The following is a 14,342-nucleotide window of genomic DNA, read 5'->3' as shown; positions in this document are numbered from 1 at the left end:
CTGCACTCTACACTCAGAACAGCAGACAGTTGTGGGGATGGCTTGGCGCAGTACCAGGGGCCAGGGTTTGGTGCAGGGTGGGCCAAGGAAACAATACTGGAGTACTTGGGAGCAGGGCTGGAGATCTGGAGAGTGGGGGTCAGGTGTTCTGTGGAGGTCAGTGGGCAAGAGGCACTGGGGGGCAGACCAGGGCCATAGATCTGGAGAGTGGGGTCAGGTGTTCTGTGGGGGCATAGATCTAGAATGGGGCCAGGTGCCACAGATCTCAATGGGGGCAGGGGACTTGGCGGGGGACGGGATACAGGGGCCATAGAGATGGATGGTGGCTTTGGGGAGCGGGGGACTCTGAGGGGAAGGGGCCATAGAGCCGGATGGGGCGGGGGGCACTGGGGCTTTTGAGCTGGATGGGGTCTCGGGAGGTGGGGTGTTCTGGGGGGCAGGGGCCATAGAGGAGAATGGTGGCTTTGGGGAGCGGAGGGCTCGGAGGGACAGGGCCATAGAGGAGGATGGTGGCTTTTGGGGGGTAGAGGCCATAGAGCTGGATGGCGGGTTTGAGGGACCCGGTTCCTGGTGCGCGGCGGCACCTGGCTCCGAACCCCACGTGCCCCCAACCCCGGAATGTGTGTTCGGGGTGGGGAAGCGACGTTTAAAGGGGACGCGGCCGCTCCCTTTTCTGTCGGCCGCACGCGGCGCCCACCCCCACTGCAGCTGCCGCGCGGCCGCCTTTAAGAGTGGGCAGCGCGCGGGGCCCGTGTGCGAGGTTGGAGCGGCCGCAGCTTCAGCACCAGCATCCGCGGCAGCAGCATCCTTCGGCGGCAGCGGCGGCGGCGGCGAGCGGGGGAGGGGGAGCTCGGCTGCGGGGGCCCGGCGGGGCCCAGCCAGGCAGCGTGGGTGGGAGGCGGCCCCCCCGCAGGCCTGGCCGCTCCTGCTGCACTCATCACCGCCCCGACTGCTGCTGCTGCCGTCCCCCGGTTCCCCCTTGCACCCCACTCTCCTGACCCTCTGTTCCCCCAACCCCCTTGTACCCACTCTCCCTAGTCCCCCGGCACCCCCAACCCCCTGTTCCCCGACCCCTTGCACCCTGCTCTCCCTAGTCCCCTGGCATCCCCAACCCCCTGTCTCCCGGATCCCCCAGCACCCCTACTCTCCTGGTTCCTCTTAAGTCCTCTTCCCTGGATCCCCCCGAGGTCCTTGCCCCCCCCCGGTTTCCCCTTCTCCTTCCCACTCTGGGGATTCCCCCACCCCACTTCCTCCTGGGTCGGCTTCTCTCCCCCCACCCTCACCTCCTCCATGACAAGCGCCCAGGACTAGCGAGCGGCTGAAGGAACCATGTCCTATGTCCCCTTTCGAGGTAAAGGATGGGGTGGGTTCAGCTGGGGTTGAGGGGGGCACAGCTAGGGCCTATGGGTTCTGGAGTCTGAGGGGGGCTGGAGGAACAGGCAAGCTCACCTAGGACAGATGGGAGTGTACTGAAAGGTTCTTCCAGGGTCTGGGCTTGGGAATGGGGCAGGGGAGGGCTGTGGGGTCAGAGAGGAGAATGGGTTCTGCTGGAGATGTGGGGTGTCTATGGGGCTGGGAGAAGAATCTGGTTCACCTGGGACAGGTTGCGGGGGCAGGCAGAGTTAGCCAGGGAGCGTGGCACCACATCTGGGACACAGGGCACTGAAACTTGGGCAGGAATGGGAGGGGTCACCTGGGGTGGGCTGGAGGGTCAGAGTTCTGCTGGAGATGTGGGGTGTCTATCTGGCTGGGAGGAGAATCTGGTTTACCTGGGGCAGGTGGGGGGCACTGGGAGGTGACTGAGGCATGTGGTGGCAGAGGGGGATGACTGTGTGTGGAGTCCTGGGGGCCACTGGGTCCTGTGGGGTTTAAGCAATGGGGTTTGCCTGGGGGAGGTAGTGGAGGCATAAAAGGGACTCAGCTGAGGCCTGTGGATCTGGGGCTCAGGACTAAGGGTGGCTCTTGGGACGGGGGGGTCATCCAGGGCCTGCAGCCTCAGGACTAAGGGTGGCTCCTAGGAGGGGGCATCACCCAGGGCCTGTGGGCTCAGGACTGGGGGTGGTTCCTGGGGTGGGGGGCAGTAGAGAGTAGTGGATGCACTGCCCAGGCTTGTGGGGGCAGTAGGGATAGCTAGGGGTCTGGGGGGGCAGTAGAGGGTAGTGGGTGCACTGTGGGGGGGTCACCTAGGGCCTGTGGGCTCAGAACTGGGTGGGGGGAACCTTTGGATGCTGTGTGAGGGATGAGGGGGTCACATGGGGCCTGGGGAAACAGTGAGGGATGCCAGCTGATCTTAGGGTGGCAGGGGGTATGCTTGAGGTGCCATCCAAGAGAGTGAATGGTTCTCCTGAAGGGGCTGCCCCATGGCTGGTGGGGAGGCAGGACAACATGCTGGTGGTGCCCTGTGGGGCAGTGGGGAGTCGGAGGTGAGATGGGAGGCACTGGACGGTACCCTGGGGCCTGTGATGTCCGGGGTTCAGTTGTCTAGGGCAGGAGGTGGCGGGATTGGGGTGTGCTCTGGGCTCAGTGAAGTCCGGGGGATGACAGGGGATGGCTGTGTTGGTGGCAGGAGGTGGGGGAGACTGAATGGTACCCTGGGATCTGTGGGGTCTGGGGCTCATAGAGTCTGTGGGGAAGGGCAAAAGGAAGTCGCCTCTGGGGTTGGGTGCAGGGGGCTCTGTGGGGTTGGGGGAGGGTGGGCAGTGGGGGGAACAGGAGGGTATTCTCTGGGGAGACAATATTGAAGAGTTCACAGTGCAATAATTGGGGGCTTGGAGAGTTCATCTGGGCTGCAGGGTTTGAGGGTCAGGCTCGGTTGGGGAGGGGGATGTGTGTGTGTGGGGTTTCCCAGCAGCCAGTGCGGCTGCAGGGTGGTTGGGTGGGTGGGCAGGCATACCCCAGGGGTCAGTGGGGTTGGGGAGAGGGATGTATGGGGAGGCTGTTCAGGGCCTGTGGGGTCTGAAAAAGCAGAGAGAGGGAATGTCTGTGGTTGGAAGTGGAGTGGGGGGTAGCCCAGGGCACGTGTTGAGAGGATGGGGGGACTCTGAGGGAGGAGTTGGGGGAGTTACCTGGTGGACCTTGGGGTTGATGGATGGCTGGGGACAGGGGATACATCTGGGAGCAGCTGGGGGTGGGGGGAAACAGAGGAGGTGCTGGGGGTATCTGGAGAGCTTGTCTGTTGTCCTCTGTGTCGGGGGGTAGTAGAGGGAGCAGGGGGGTCACTGCCTGAGGCCTGTGGGATGGTGGTGGTGGTGGGGACCATTGCCGGGCTGTGGGGGTAACTAGGGGTTTGGGGGGGCAGTGGAGGGTAGTGGGTGCACTGCCCAGGCCTGTGGGGGCAGTGGAGGTAGCTAGGGGACCTGGGGGCAGTAGGGGTAACTAGGAGTTTGGGGGGGCAGTGGAGGGTAGTGGGTGCACTGCCCAGGCCTGTGGGGGGCAGGAGGGAGAGGAGACCTGTGATGGCTGGGAATACCACATGCTGCCTGTAGCCAGGGTTGGGGAGCGCTACCTGTGTTGGCTGCGGGGTTCTTAGGGCTGGATCCAGATTGGTTGCTGGGATCCTAGCATCGGGGAGGGCCCTGGGGGTCGCTCTCTGCAGCTCACCTCCTCCCCCCACACTCATTCTCAGCCCACGGCCTGCTGGAGTGTGCCCCTGCTCGTGGTCAGGGCCCACTCTGAGGTGGGGGGTGTTGGCCCCATTTAGGGGGCCCTGGCCCTTGATGTGAGGCTGGTGCAAATCACCAGGAGACCCGCATGACCCACTTTCCCAGCTGGCCCAGAAAGGACTGGGCGGATGGGGTTTTCATGCCACTCGTGCTGTCACATGTATGGTCCAGATGTTCCCCGCCAGAACCTCTCTGCACCCTGACACCTGGCTCCTAGAATTCCTGCTGCCCGGACACCTGGGTCTGAACACCCTCCTCCTGTCCCCATGTCCTTGGGCTCTGGGCCCGAGGGAGTGTCGTGTCCTCTGTCTGATCCCCACAGCCCGGCACTTTTCCCTGTTGTGCCCAAGGTACATGTAATCCTCACTGAGGTGGTGCCCCGGTGTCACCCCCCACACCTCCTGGCACTTGGAGGCCGGAGACCTCAGGCAGGGCTAGGATTAACCCCCCATGGCTAGCATGAGTGGTGCTGCAGGAATACAGTAGGGGACAATCACCCCTCTGTCACTGCTGGCCCCAGTGCAGTGCCAGGGGCGCTGTGCTGCAGGGTCAGGTTGGGGGGCACTGGGCTGGGGGAGAGGTGGGGAGGACACTGGGTGGGGGTGCTGTGCTGAGGGATGGGAACACCCTGCTGAAGGGTGGGCGGTGGAGACTCCCATCCCAACTGCCCCATAATTTATTATGCTAATTTATTGCAACTCCAAAATAGAAATATTAATGAGGGAATAAACATAGCACCCTGTTCAGTGATTAACAGGGCCTTTAAACACAGAACGAGCTCCCTCCTCAGTGGTGCCAGCCCCACCATACCTGCTCCCCACAGTGCCCCCTGCTGGGAGAGGCTGGGGCTGGAGTAGCTGGGAGCTGCACCCCCAGCTACAGCCCTGCCTAGCTCCCCATAGCACCCCCTGCTGGGAGAGGCCGGGGCTAGTGTAGCTGGGTGCTGCCCCACAGCCAGTGCCCTGCCCAGGTCCCTACAGCGCCCCCTGCTGGGAGACGGCGGGACTGGAATAGCCAAGCGTTTCCCGCCCACCCCCAGCCAGTGACATGTCCTGCTCCCCACAGCGCCCCCTGCTGGGAGAGGCTGGGGCCGGAATAGCCAGGAGCTCCCCCGCCCCAGCCAGCGCCCTGCCCTACTCCCCACAGCGCCCCCTGCTGGGAGCAGTCGGGGCTGGAGTAGCCGGGAGCTTCCCCCCTGCTTTGGGGGATGCTGGGATGAAATACCCCCCACGGTCTCTTTCCTGCACTCAATGTGAGGAGGTGGTGGGATGCGGTTGCTAGGTAACCCCATTGGAGGATGCTCCCTCCTCCCCCCCATCCGGGGCGGGGGGGGGACTGGCATGAATCGAATCCCCAGAGCGTGGCAGTGTCGTGAGCTGCAGGTGTGCTGGGGGGGCACTTGGGGCCCCTCCCCGTTTAGGGGTAGGGCATCCTCTCCCCAGTTAAGTCTGGGGAGGGGCCTGTAGCTGGTGGTGGCAGATGGGGCAGGGGAAGGGCCCGTATCTGTATCTTTTGGGGGGAGGGGTGTCTCTTCTATCTCTCTCTCTCTGCCAGGCTCCCCTCTCCCACATGCTCCCTGGGCTGTCACTTCCCAGCACGGATCTCCAGGCACACTCAGATCTGATGGGACAGTCAGCCCCCCCTGTTGCGCCCACACTGTGATGCCAGGGCTGGGAGGGGGAGGGGGCTGTGCTGGGGATTTTGAGGGGATGGCACAGGAGGTGTGGGTCTGGGGGCCCCAGTGCTGAGTGACCCCCCCACCCCCACAAGTGTGGAGGAGTGCCCAGGAGCTAACAAGGACACCAGCTTTTAGGAGTGGCTAGGTCCTTGGGATACTTGGCTATTCTATGCAAATGATGTGGTGAACTGATTTGCATTTTTGCAGGCAGGTCAGTTGAAGCAAGGAAGCATTGTGCATTTGCATATTTGCATATAATTTGCATGTTGCTAATATCCAGCTTTGTGTGGAATCGTATGGGTTCAGCACTGGAGAAAGCATCTCTGACTCTCTCTGCAATCTGACAGCCCCACACAGCACAACTGTCTTCCAGCTGGCTGGGGGCAGGGGTCATGGGGCAGTTCTAGCTGTGCCCCAGGCAGTCCTGGGTGCTCCACGGAGCCTGCCATGAAGGCAAAGCAGGGTTGAGCCTGCCATGGCAGCCAGAGCCAAGCCCCAAGGAGTGGGGCCCTGCTGCCCAGGGGTGGCTTCGAGCTGGTGACTAAGAGGAGAATGGCTTGATCTGGCCCTGCCCCATGGCTGGGCATCTAATCCCCTCCCCCCTAGGGCCTGGGAAGAGCAGGCGCTCAGGAAATTGGGGCCTGGCCTCTGACCTAGGGCTGGGTTCCTCTGCCCTCTGGACACCCCCGGCCCCACTCCCAGCCTTTAGCCTAATGCAAAACATGCTCTGCCAGTGCGTGCCCCACAGTGCACCTTAATCAAAACATGAGCAATCCCGAACACACTAAGACAGGAATTGGTGTGTGAGCACACCTGGGTGCTCTTACACTACAGGGTCAGTGCAAGGATAGTAGTTATTGCAACCTCCTCATGCTGACTTGGGCAGGATCTTGATTGTCTCCCACCCAGCATCCCTCCTCATGCACCCATTTGTTCCCAACCCTCCCTGGACCTGGCCCTCTGTCCCTGCACACACTTCTTTCCCTCCATCCTTCCCCAAGCATGCTTCTCTGCCTCCACATCTCTATCCATCTGTCCATCCCCACACCTACCCTTCCATCCATCCATCCCCACATGCTCCTTCCTCCAGCCCTCTATCGGCCTTGGTAAAAGGAGTGTTCAAAGTCCAGTGCTGGGAGTGGGGGGACTTCCAGGATTCAGGTATCCCATGCAGCCTTCCTTCAGTCCCCCTGTGCAAATGTGTTATGAGTTTGACGTGGTCTGGAATGATGTCTTTGCACTCTATTCTCCCCTCTCATCCCACCCTGCATGAGCCACCAAGAGGATCTGACCCCACAACCTTCTAGCTCCGCAGCACAGACCTCTCCCAGGTTGCTAAACAATTAATTGGCAGCAGTAGTAGGTTATTAGCCTCTATGTGACCAGCTGCAGAGGAGGATGTAGCAGATGCTTTGCCCAAAGTTTGCACAGCGATTAACAAGATAGCAGCAGAAAGTTGGGAGCCAGGACTCCTGGGTCCTCCTCCCCAGCTGTGTGTGTGGCAGGGAGGGAGTGGGTTCTGGTGGTTAGAGCAGGGGGAGCTGGGAGCCAGGACCCCTGGGTTCTAGCAAGGGATAGAGTGGTGAGTGGGGAGGAGTCAGGACTCCTGGTGTCCTTCCCATAGGCTATGTGCTGTTCTCAGGGGGAGTCCCCCTGCACTGTGCAATGCTGGGGCAGGTACCAGGTTGAGTTCCTTAGCAAGTGCAGGGACTCCTGTGTGTGTATTTGGAGATGGAAGGGGCTGCAGAGAGGTGAGCTCAGTAGCCTGCTATGTCCCACTATGTCCACTGGATGGCAGCACTGTGCTGCAAAAGCCCATTGCACCTCTCCCTGCAAACCCCATCCTGTGAGTGATCTTGGGCAGGCCATGACTCCAGACCCCGCCCACCCAGTCTGTGCTGGGGAGGGGGCAGCCCCCTGTTGGGGGCAGGAGGATTATATGCTGCCTGTGGTGCTGGATTCCCCCAGCTCTGTTTGCTTCCCCTGAGGCTCGAGGTGACTTGTTCCCATGGGATGGTTCCTCTGCTTCTCACTGGTGTGAGGCCCCCCATCCCGCCCCTCTGCTTTGGGTTATGGGACTTCCCGCGCAGCTGTTTGCTACCATAACACACTCGGCACCCCAGAGCCCCAGCCAGGACCAGCACCCTCTTGTGCCTGGTGCTGTATGGACACGCCACGCAGATGGTCCATGGCCTGGCCTGTGCTTCCAGCTTTGCTGGCCTGGCTCTGTGCATTGGGGAGGAGAATTTTTGGCTGACAAAAGCCCTGGTATAGGCTTGGTTCTCCCAGGGTAAGGTACTTTACACCAGTGCAGCGCATTTCGCTCGCCGGGCCAGAGACAGCAGCACTGGCGGAGGTAAAGTGGGAAACTGTCTAAGTGTAGACCTGGCCTAAGCCAAGACGTAGCCTGCAGCATATCCAGCTCTGGGGATTTCCCCTTGCAATATTAAAGCCTCAGAGCCTGCAGTCATGGGGTTATGGGAGAGAATTGGCTTGCATTGAATATAAATAAAACCATTTTCTAAGCTGTCTGCTCCGAGCTATCACCCCACAGGTTCAGAAATAGGGTGTAATTACACCAAACCCCCAGATGTATAAAGATAGGTATATTAAGTCAATGGGGTGACTTGAGGGGCCCTGGCATGTGGGTTCTGAACCCCTGGCATTGGCAATATTAAGACCCAGTCTCCACGTGAGCTCCCAGAATGAGCCCGTGGCATGATCCTTGCCTGTCTAAACAAGGAAGTGGGGAGGTGACCTTACCTCTGCGGACAGCACTGAAGAGATGTCTAGTGCCTGCGTGCTTTAAAAGGATGTGGAAGAATGGGAGAGGCCACAGAACCGATCTGTAAAGCTGGAGACCATGCCTGATGGCGAGCGGCTAACCAGGCGTTATCTCTTCAGCTGATCGAAGGAAGACTGAGAGGTGACTTGATTGCGGGGTGTAAGGGCCGTCACATAGCGAAAATACCTGGACTCTTTAACTTAATGGAGAAAGGGAGAAGAAGAACCATTGGCTGGAAGCTGAAGCCAGATAAATTCCAGTTGGAACTAAGGCTCAGGTTGTTTAAGAGGGCGGGATTAACCCAAGGGAGGGGATGGGCTCTCCGTCTCCTGAGGGTGTCCAGTTCTCTCTGGGAGATGCTGTAGCCAGACTCAGATTCTTGGGGTCAGTACAGGGATGCCGGGGCGCCATTCTCTGGCTGTGCTTGACAGGAGGTCAAACTACGTGACTGGCTGGTCCTTTCTGGACTCACTGCCTTTGAATCAGTCTGTGGCCAGTGATCCAGCCCTTGGCAAGAGTTGAGTGGGAGGGTTAGTCTGGGGTGAACTTTCTGTGCCAGGGGTGGAGGGGGAAGCCTATTCCGGCTTGGGGATGATCTATGGTTTCTCCTTCCTGGAGAAGGGTGTATCAGAGTTCTAGGTCAGGGGTTCTCAAACTGGGGGTTGGGACTCCTCAGTGGGTCATGAGGTTATTATATGGGGGGGGGTCACAAGCTGTCAGCCTCCACCCCAAACCCTGCTTTACCTCCACTTTTATAATGGTGTTCAATATGTAAAAAAAGTGTTTTTAATTTATAAGGGGGGTTGCACGCAGAGGCTTGCTATGTGAAAGGGGTCACCAGTACAAAAGTTTGAGAACCACCTTTCTAGGTGCTGTTCTGGGGTCTTCAGCATCTTCCTGTGTGGATTGTTGGTTCCATGGGCAGAGTTATTGAAATGGGAGGGGGGGGTGTCAAAACCCTGCTGCTTCAGAGCGTAAACTGATCCCGACTGGGGACTGGGAGAGAACATCTCCTATAGTGAGGTTATCCTAGGACGGTCCTCCCTGGGGCTATGGCACCAGTTGCAATGGGGCTGGGGGCGGCTAGCCTGGGGCTAATTGGAGAGATGGGGACACCGGGCTGCGAGTGAAGAGGTGGAGAAGACAGGGTTAGACAGAGCTCTGAGGTCTGGTCCCGCTGGGCTGGAAGTGGGGTATGGGTGGGGAGAGGAGCGGAGCCCATTTCTGAGCCCAGCCATGAGTGTGGCTGTGACCTGGTCATTCCTTACTTTGGCCCAGTGGGTCAGTTCTGTCCCTGTTGCCCCACAGTGGTTGTGGGGAACATGGTAATGAGAGAGATGTTGTGGGAGGGGAGGAATGGATGGAGGAATGTGCTTCGGGGTGGATGGAAACGTGCCCATGGGTGAGGAGGGCAGGAGTGGTGTGGGACAGGTGTGCTTGGGATGAGATGGATGGAGGGGTGCATGCAATGAGGGAGGGACGTGTGTGGGGATGGAAGGAGGGTTCTGTCTGCCCACGAAGACACCTCTCCCCATTGCATCATCTCTAACCTTCTTTCCCTGCCCCGCCCAGATGTGCGAGGAGCCCCCATGCACCGCATGCCCTATATGCACTCTCCCTACGAACGCCCAGCCTGGAATCCACGATTCTGCATCATCTCTGGAAACCAGCTGCTTATGCTAGACGAGGACGAGGTGAGACACACAGAGATGGGACAGGATGTAAAGTCGAGGGGGAGCATGGAGCTTGCGGGAACCCCAGAGAGACCCTCCACCCAGAGCAGAGATCCCCTCCCCCTTGCCCTCCCCTCCTGAAGCACCCCCTCCCCTCTGTCTCAAGCACAGAGCAACCCCCCCTTTCCCCTCACCCAGAGCTCTCACTTCCCTCCTGGTCCCAGACCTGCCCCAGCTGAGAGGTCTCCCTAGAATATGATGCAATGTCCCCTGCCCCTGAGCTTGGGGCAGGGCTTTTTCTGAGCCCATCTTGTAGGGAGGCTGCAGTCCTAGTGTGGGGTGCTAGGCAGCCTGCTCCCTCTTGGTCCCCTGGGATAATGCTGTTCCCCCCCCCCCAGGATAAAGCCACACCTGGGACAGCCTCAGGGGTTGAGGATTGTCACTCTGTGTACTCCTGCCCTGACATTGGCAGCGGGAGGGCAATGGGGGAGGCAGGGACCTGGGAGACGGGGTGTTGGGAGTTAGAGGGGATGCCCCCATGCAACAGTAACCCCCGTCTCTCTCCTCCCCCATCTCCAGATCCACCCGTTGCTGATGAGGGAACGGCGAAGCGAACCCTGCCGGACCAAGCTGCTGCGCCGCACAGTCAGCGTCCCTGTGGAGGGGCGGCCCGAGCACGGTACGGAAGGGGGGGCAGGGACTGGACGGTTGGGGCATTGCACTGTGGGGGGCACCAGGTGGAGAAGTGGGGGTTGTGGCATTGCATGAGGTGAAGAAGTGGGGGTTGTAGTATGGGGTGGGTAGGGACTGGGACGGGCTGCAGTAGGGCATGGCCAGCCAGCACCCTACAGTGATGAACCCACTTGATCCTGCAGGGACACGTGCCCCATGGCACCCAATTACAAGTAGATCCCACAGATGTTCATGACCTGCAGTGACTACTCCCCACACCCCTGGCACCCATTCCCCATGTGAATACAGAAATAAATCCCCGATACCAGACAATCCCCCGATCCTCCGTCCGTTCACGCCTCCGGGCAGAGTTCCTCTGGGCGGCGTCCACTGACTCCCTTGACGCCTTTGAGGAGCAGTGGGCGCTGTCCGGGGTTCTCTGCTCAGTGTCCCCACCCGGTTCCCTTCGTTTGACCCTTTGACCGCACTCCTGTCCCTGTTGTTCATTAGTTGTCCCCCGTAATTTAGTTTTCCAGGTCCTGTGGACCCCCCTCTTAGCAGTGGGTGGGGTTCGCCTGCCCACTCCCTGGGTCCCAATAAGACCAAACAATCCCCCAGACATATGTTCCACATATGCTTGCCTCATGATCCTACTAGATCTCACCGCCAACCTGCTCTGTGGTGCCTGATTCCCAGTAGATCCCACAGAGACATGCACCCCAGGGAGTCTGCTCCCAATAGATTCTACAGCAAACATCACCTGGATCCCACAGAAATATTCACCTTGCAATGCCCAGTTCCCACGTGAACCCCCCCCCCTCAGTGCTTGATCCCCTGAGATCTTACAGGTACATGTGCCTCGCAGTCCCCCATTCCCACAAGATCCCACAGACATACTTCCCTAATGAGCCCCATTAGATCCCACAGCCAACATGCTCTGTGGCGTGTGATTCCCAAAGACACTCTCCCCTCTGGGCCTGGTGCCCATGAGATTCCACAGAGACATGTGCCCCTTGGCACCTAATGACCCCAAGATCACACAGACACATGGCCCTACTTGATCCCACCATGATGTGCTCTGTTACTGTTGAGCCCAACAGATCCCATAAGGGAAAATTAATTCCCTGTAGATCCTAACGTGAAGCAGGCTCATAGTGTCTGAACCCCAGTCAATTCCATTCTGAAACATGAGCCATAGCACCTGACCAATAGGGAATCTCAGTGAAACATACCTCTGAGGTCCTCAGGCCTAGAAGATCCTGTGATGAAACCAATTGCGGAAAATTCACTAGAAGATCTACCAGCAGATCCTTGGTAGATCCAGTAATTCAAACACTCCACAGCAGCTGATCCACAGCAGATCTTGTAGTGAGCCACTCCTGGATTCTGAGAGGGGCATGGGGTCAGGTGCTCTAGGTCCGCCTTTAGGGCAGGGGCAAGTTGAATATGCAGCATCTCTTGGTCCCCACTGGGTGGAGCTCCTGCTCTCAGAACAAGGCAGCTTTGAGATGGGGCAGCTGTGCGGGTGCGGGGGTGGGGTGGGGTGGGGTGGATGAGGGTCATGTCTGTCCCTCTGTACTCACTTTAACCCTGTGCCTCCTTCCGGCAGAGACCCACCCCCTCCCATGTCCCCAGGGTACTCTCCACCAGGCCTTATTGCTTCCCCCAGAAAAACTGTCCCTGCATTTTCCACCGCTGCAGGCTTTGTGTACCCATCCTAAACTCCCTGCCTGTAGGGGGAGATGGGGTGGGGTTGGAGAGGGGGAGCTCTGTATGGGGAAAGGGGCTGCTGGCTGGCATTGGGTGTGGGGAGGATTGGGGTTTTTTTTATGAAGTATTGGGGAGGAGGTGGTGACTGGAGGGGAGGGTCTCTGTATGGGGGAAGGGGTGCTGGCCAGGGTTGGGGGGCTCGTGGTATGGGGGGATTTGGGAGGGTGAGATTGGCTGCGTGGGAGAGGTTGGGATGTCTCTGTATGGGGAGGGAGGAAATGGAAGGCTTCTGTGTGGAGAGGATTATGGAAGGGGATGCTGGCTGGTATAGGGGGATTGGGGTCTCCACTCCCAACTTCTGCAGCCTGCTACATTTCAGTGTGTGTCCCCCTTCCCCCCAAATGCTGTCTGGTGGCATGCCAAGGAGGCAAGAAGAACCATCCCATAATAAGCAGCTCAATTGAGTAGCAGCCATGCATGGGAGCTTGGCTACAGTTGCTAGGGGAACCCCTCTGGCAGAAATCCCGGCCTGCAGTGCTGTGAGATTCCCTGCCCCCAGGTGGCGCCGGCAGGCACCCAGCTGCAGGGTTCGCTCCCGGAACCAGGGATAGAACCGAGGAATCCTGGCTCCTAGCCCCTTCGCTCTAATCCAGTAGCCCCCACTCCCCTCCCGGAGCCAGGGAGAGAACCCAGAAGTCCTGGCTCCCAGCCCCCCTGCTCTAATCCACTAGCCCCCATTCCCCTCCCGGAGCCAGGGAGAGAACCCAGAAGTCCTGGCTCCTAGCCCCTTTGCTCTAATCCAGTAGCCCCCATTCCCCTCCCAGAGCCAGGGAGAGAACCCAGAAGTCCTGGCTCCTAGCCCCCACCCCTCCTAGTTCTAACCCACTGGACCCCATGGCTCTTCAGAGCAGTGTGAGACAGGGGAATGTGGAGGAGTCAGGCTGGTGTCCTGTGTCTGCCCCCTGACTCCTCAGTTCCCCCACTCTCCATCCCAGGCTTGGGCCCCCCAGAGCCCCACGTGCACTAACATGCTCCCTCCCCCCTTTCCTCTCAGCATTTAAAAAAAGAAATTTGTCTCCCTGAGAAGTTGGCTTAAAAGGTTTCCATGGAAACCCCAAGGAGAGATGAAGGGAGGTGACGCAGCCTCGCTGCTGTGGGGATGAAACAGCCCCGGCACCCATCCTGTGCCCCGCAGCCCGGCACCCCCTGCTGAGACTCCCCAGCCCCTCACCCCATGCTGAGCTCCCCTGGCGTGCCACAACCAGGTGCCCCTTGCTGAGTCACCCTGCACCCCGCAGCACAGCGCCCCCTATTGCACTCTCACACGCTGAAGCCCGACTCCCCCTGCTGAGCCCCCCATTGATGCCCCACAGCACAACACCCCCTGCTGAGCCCCCGTGCACCCCACAGCACAGGGCCCCCTAATGCACTCTCACTCTCTGCACCCTGGCACCCCACAACGCAGCACCCCCTGCTGAGCCCCCTACTGCACTTTCACTCTCTGCAGTCCAGTGCCCCCTGCTGAGCACCCCGCAGCCTTGTGCCCCCTGCTGAGACCCCCCAGCACCTCGCAGCACAGTGCCACCTACTGAGCCCCCCAGCAGCCTGGTGTCCCCTACTGAGCCCCCTTTCACCGCACAGCACAGGGCCCCTGCAGCACACTCACTCTCTGCACCCTGGTGCCCCCTGCTGAGCCCCCCCAGTGCCCCACAGCCTGGCACACCCTGCTGAGCCCCACAGCACCCTGCAGCACAGTGCCACCTACTGAACCCCAGACAGCCCGGTGCCCCCTGCTGAGCCCTCCAGCGCCACGCAGCACAGTGCCCCCTGCTGCAGTCTCTCAGTGCTGCACTGGGATCAGCACTGCCTGCCAGGGGAGAGCTCCCCCTGCTGAAACCCCTGTGCTATGCAGCACAGAGCCCCCTACTGAGTCCTCTGCCCCCCAGAGTACAAAGCATTGACAGCTAGGGGAGAGCACCCCCACCTGGTTCTCTGCAGCATTGATGGGATCTCTCCCGTCCAGCTCGTAACCCCGCTGAGCATGGGACCCTCTAGAGCTCTAGGGCTGAGGCATCTGTGGATGGCTTGGCCCAGCTCTTTCCTCTGGGGTCGCTCATCTCTGCCAATCTCCCCTCCATTCTCAAGGCTGTTTTTCTCCTGAC

At 59.8% G+C, this 14,342-nt stretch overlaps 1 protein-coding gene across 6 annotated transcripts in view; it reads left to right on the top strand.

The window, feature by feature from the left end:
• Positions 1-1,207: 1,207 nt before the first annotated feature.
• SYNGAP1 (synaptic Ras GTPase activating protein 1) overlaps positions 1,208-14,342 on the top strand; it is a 46,470-nt gene continuing 33,335 nt past the window's right edge. For 4 of the 6 annotated variants that reach the window (XR_014714195.1, XM_084648632.1, XM_084648628.1 and 1 more), the window contains exons 1-3: positions 1,209-1,351; positions 9,698-9,819; positions 10,378-10,477. Coding sequence is in view for 5 of the 6 variants with exons in the window: in XM_084648632.1 (XP_084504758.1) it covers positions 1,330-1,351; positions 9,698-9,819; positions 10,378-10,477 (244 nt within the window). In the remaining variant the exon portion in view is untranslated. Of the gene's footprint in view, positions 1,352-9,697; positions 9,820-10,377; positions 10,478-14,342 lie in introns of all 6 variants that reach the window. The other 2 variants (XM_084648627.1, XM_084648629.1) reach the window with 2 other exon arrangements.

The sequence above is a fragment of the Lepidochelys olivacea genome (assembly GCF_965140295.1).
Source record: "Lepidochelys olivacea isolate rLepOli2 genome assembly, chromosome: 14".
NCBI classification, from domain to species: domain Eukaryota; kingdom Metazoa; phylum Chordata; order Testudines; family Cheloniidae; genus Lepidochelys; species Lepidochelys olivacea.
This window is presented reverse-complemented; position numbering and strand designations above follow the sequence as displayed.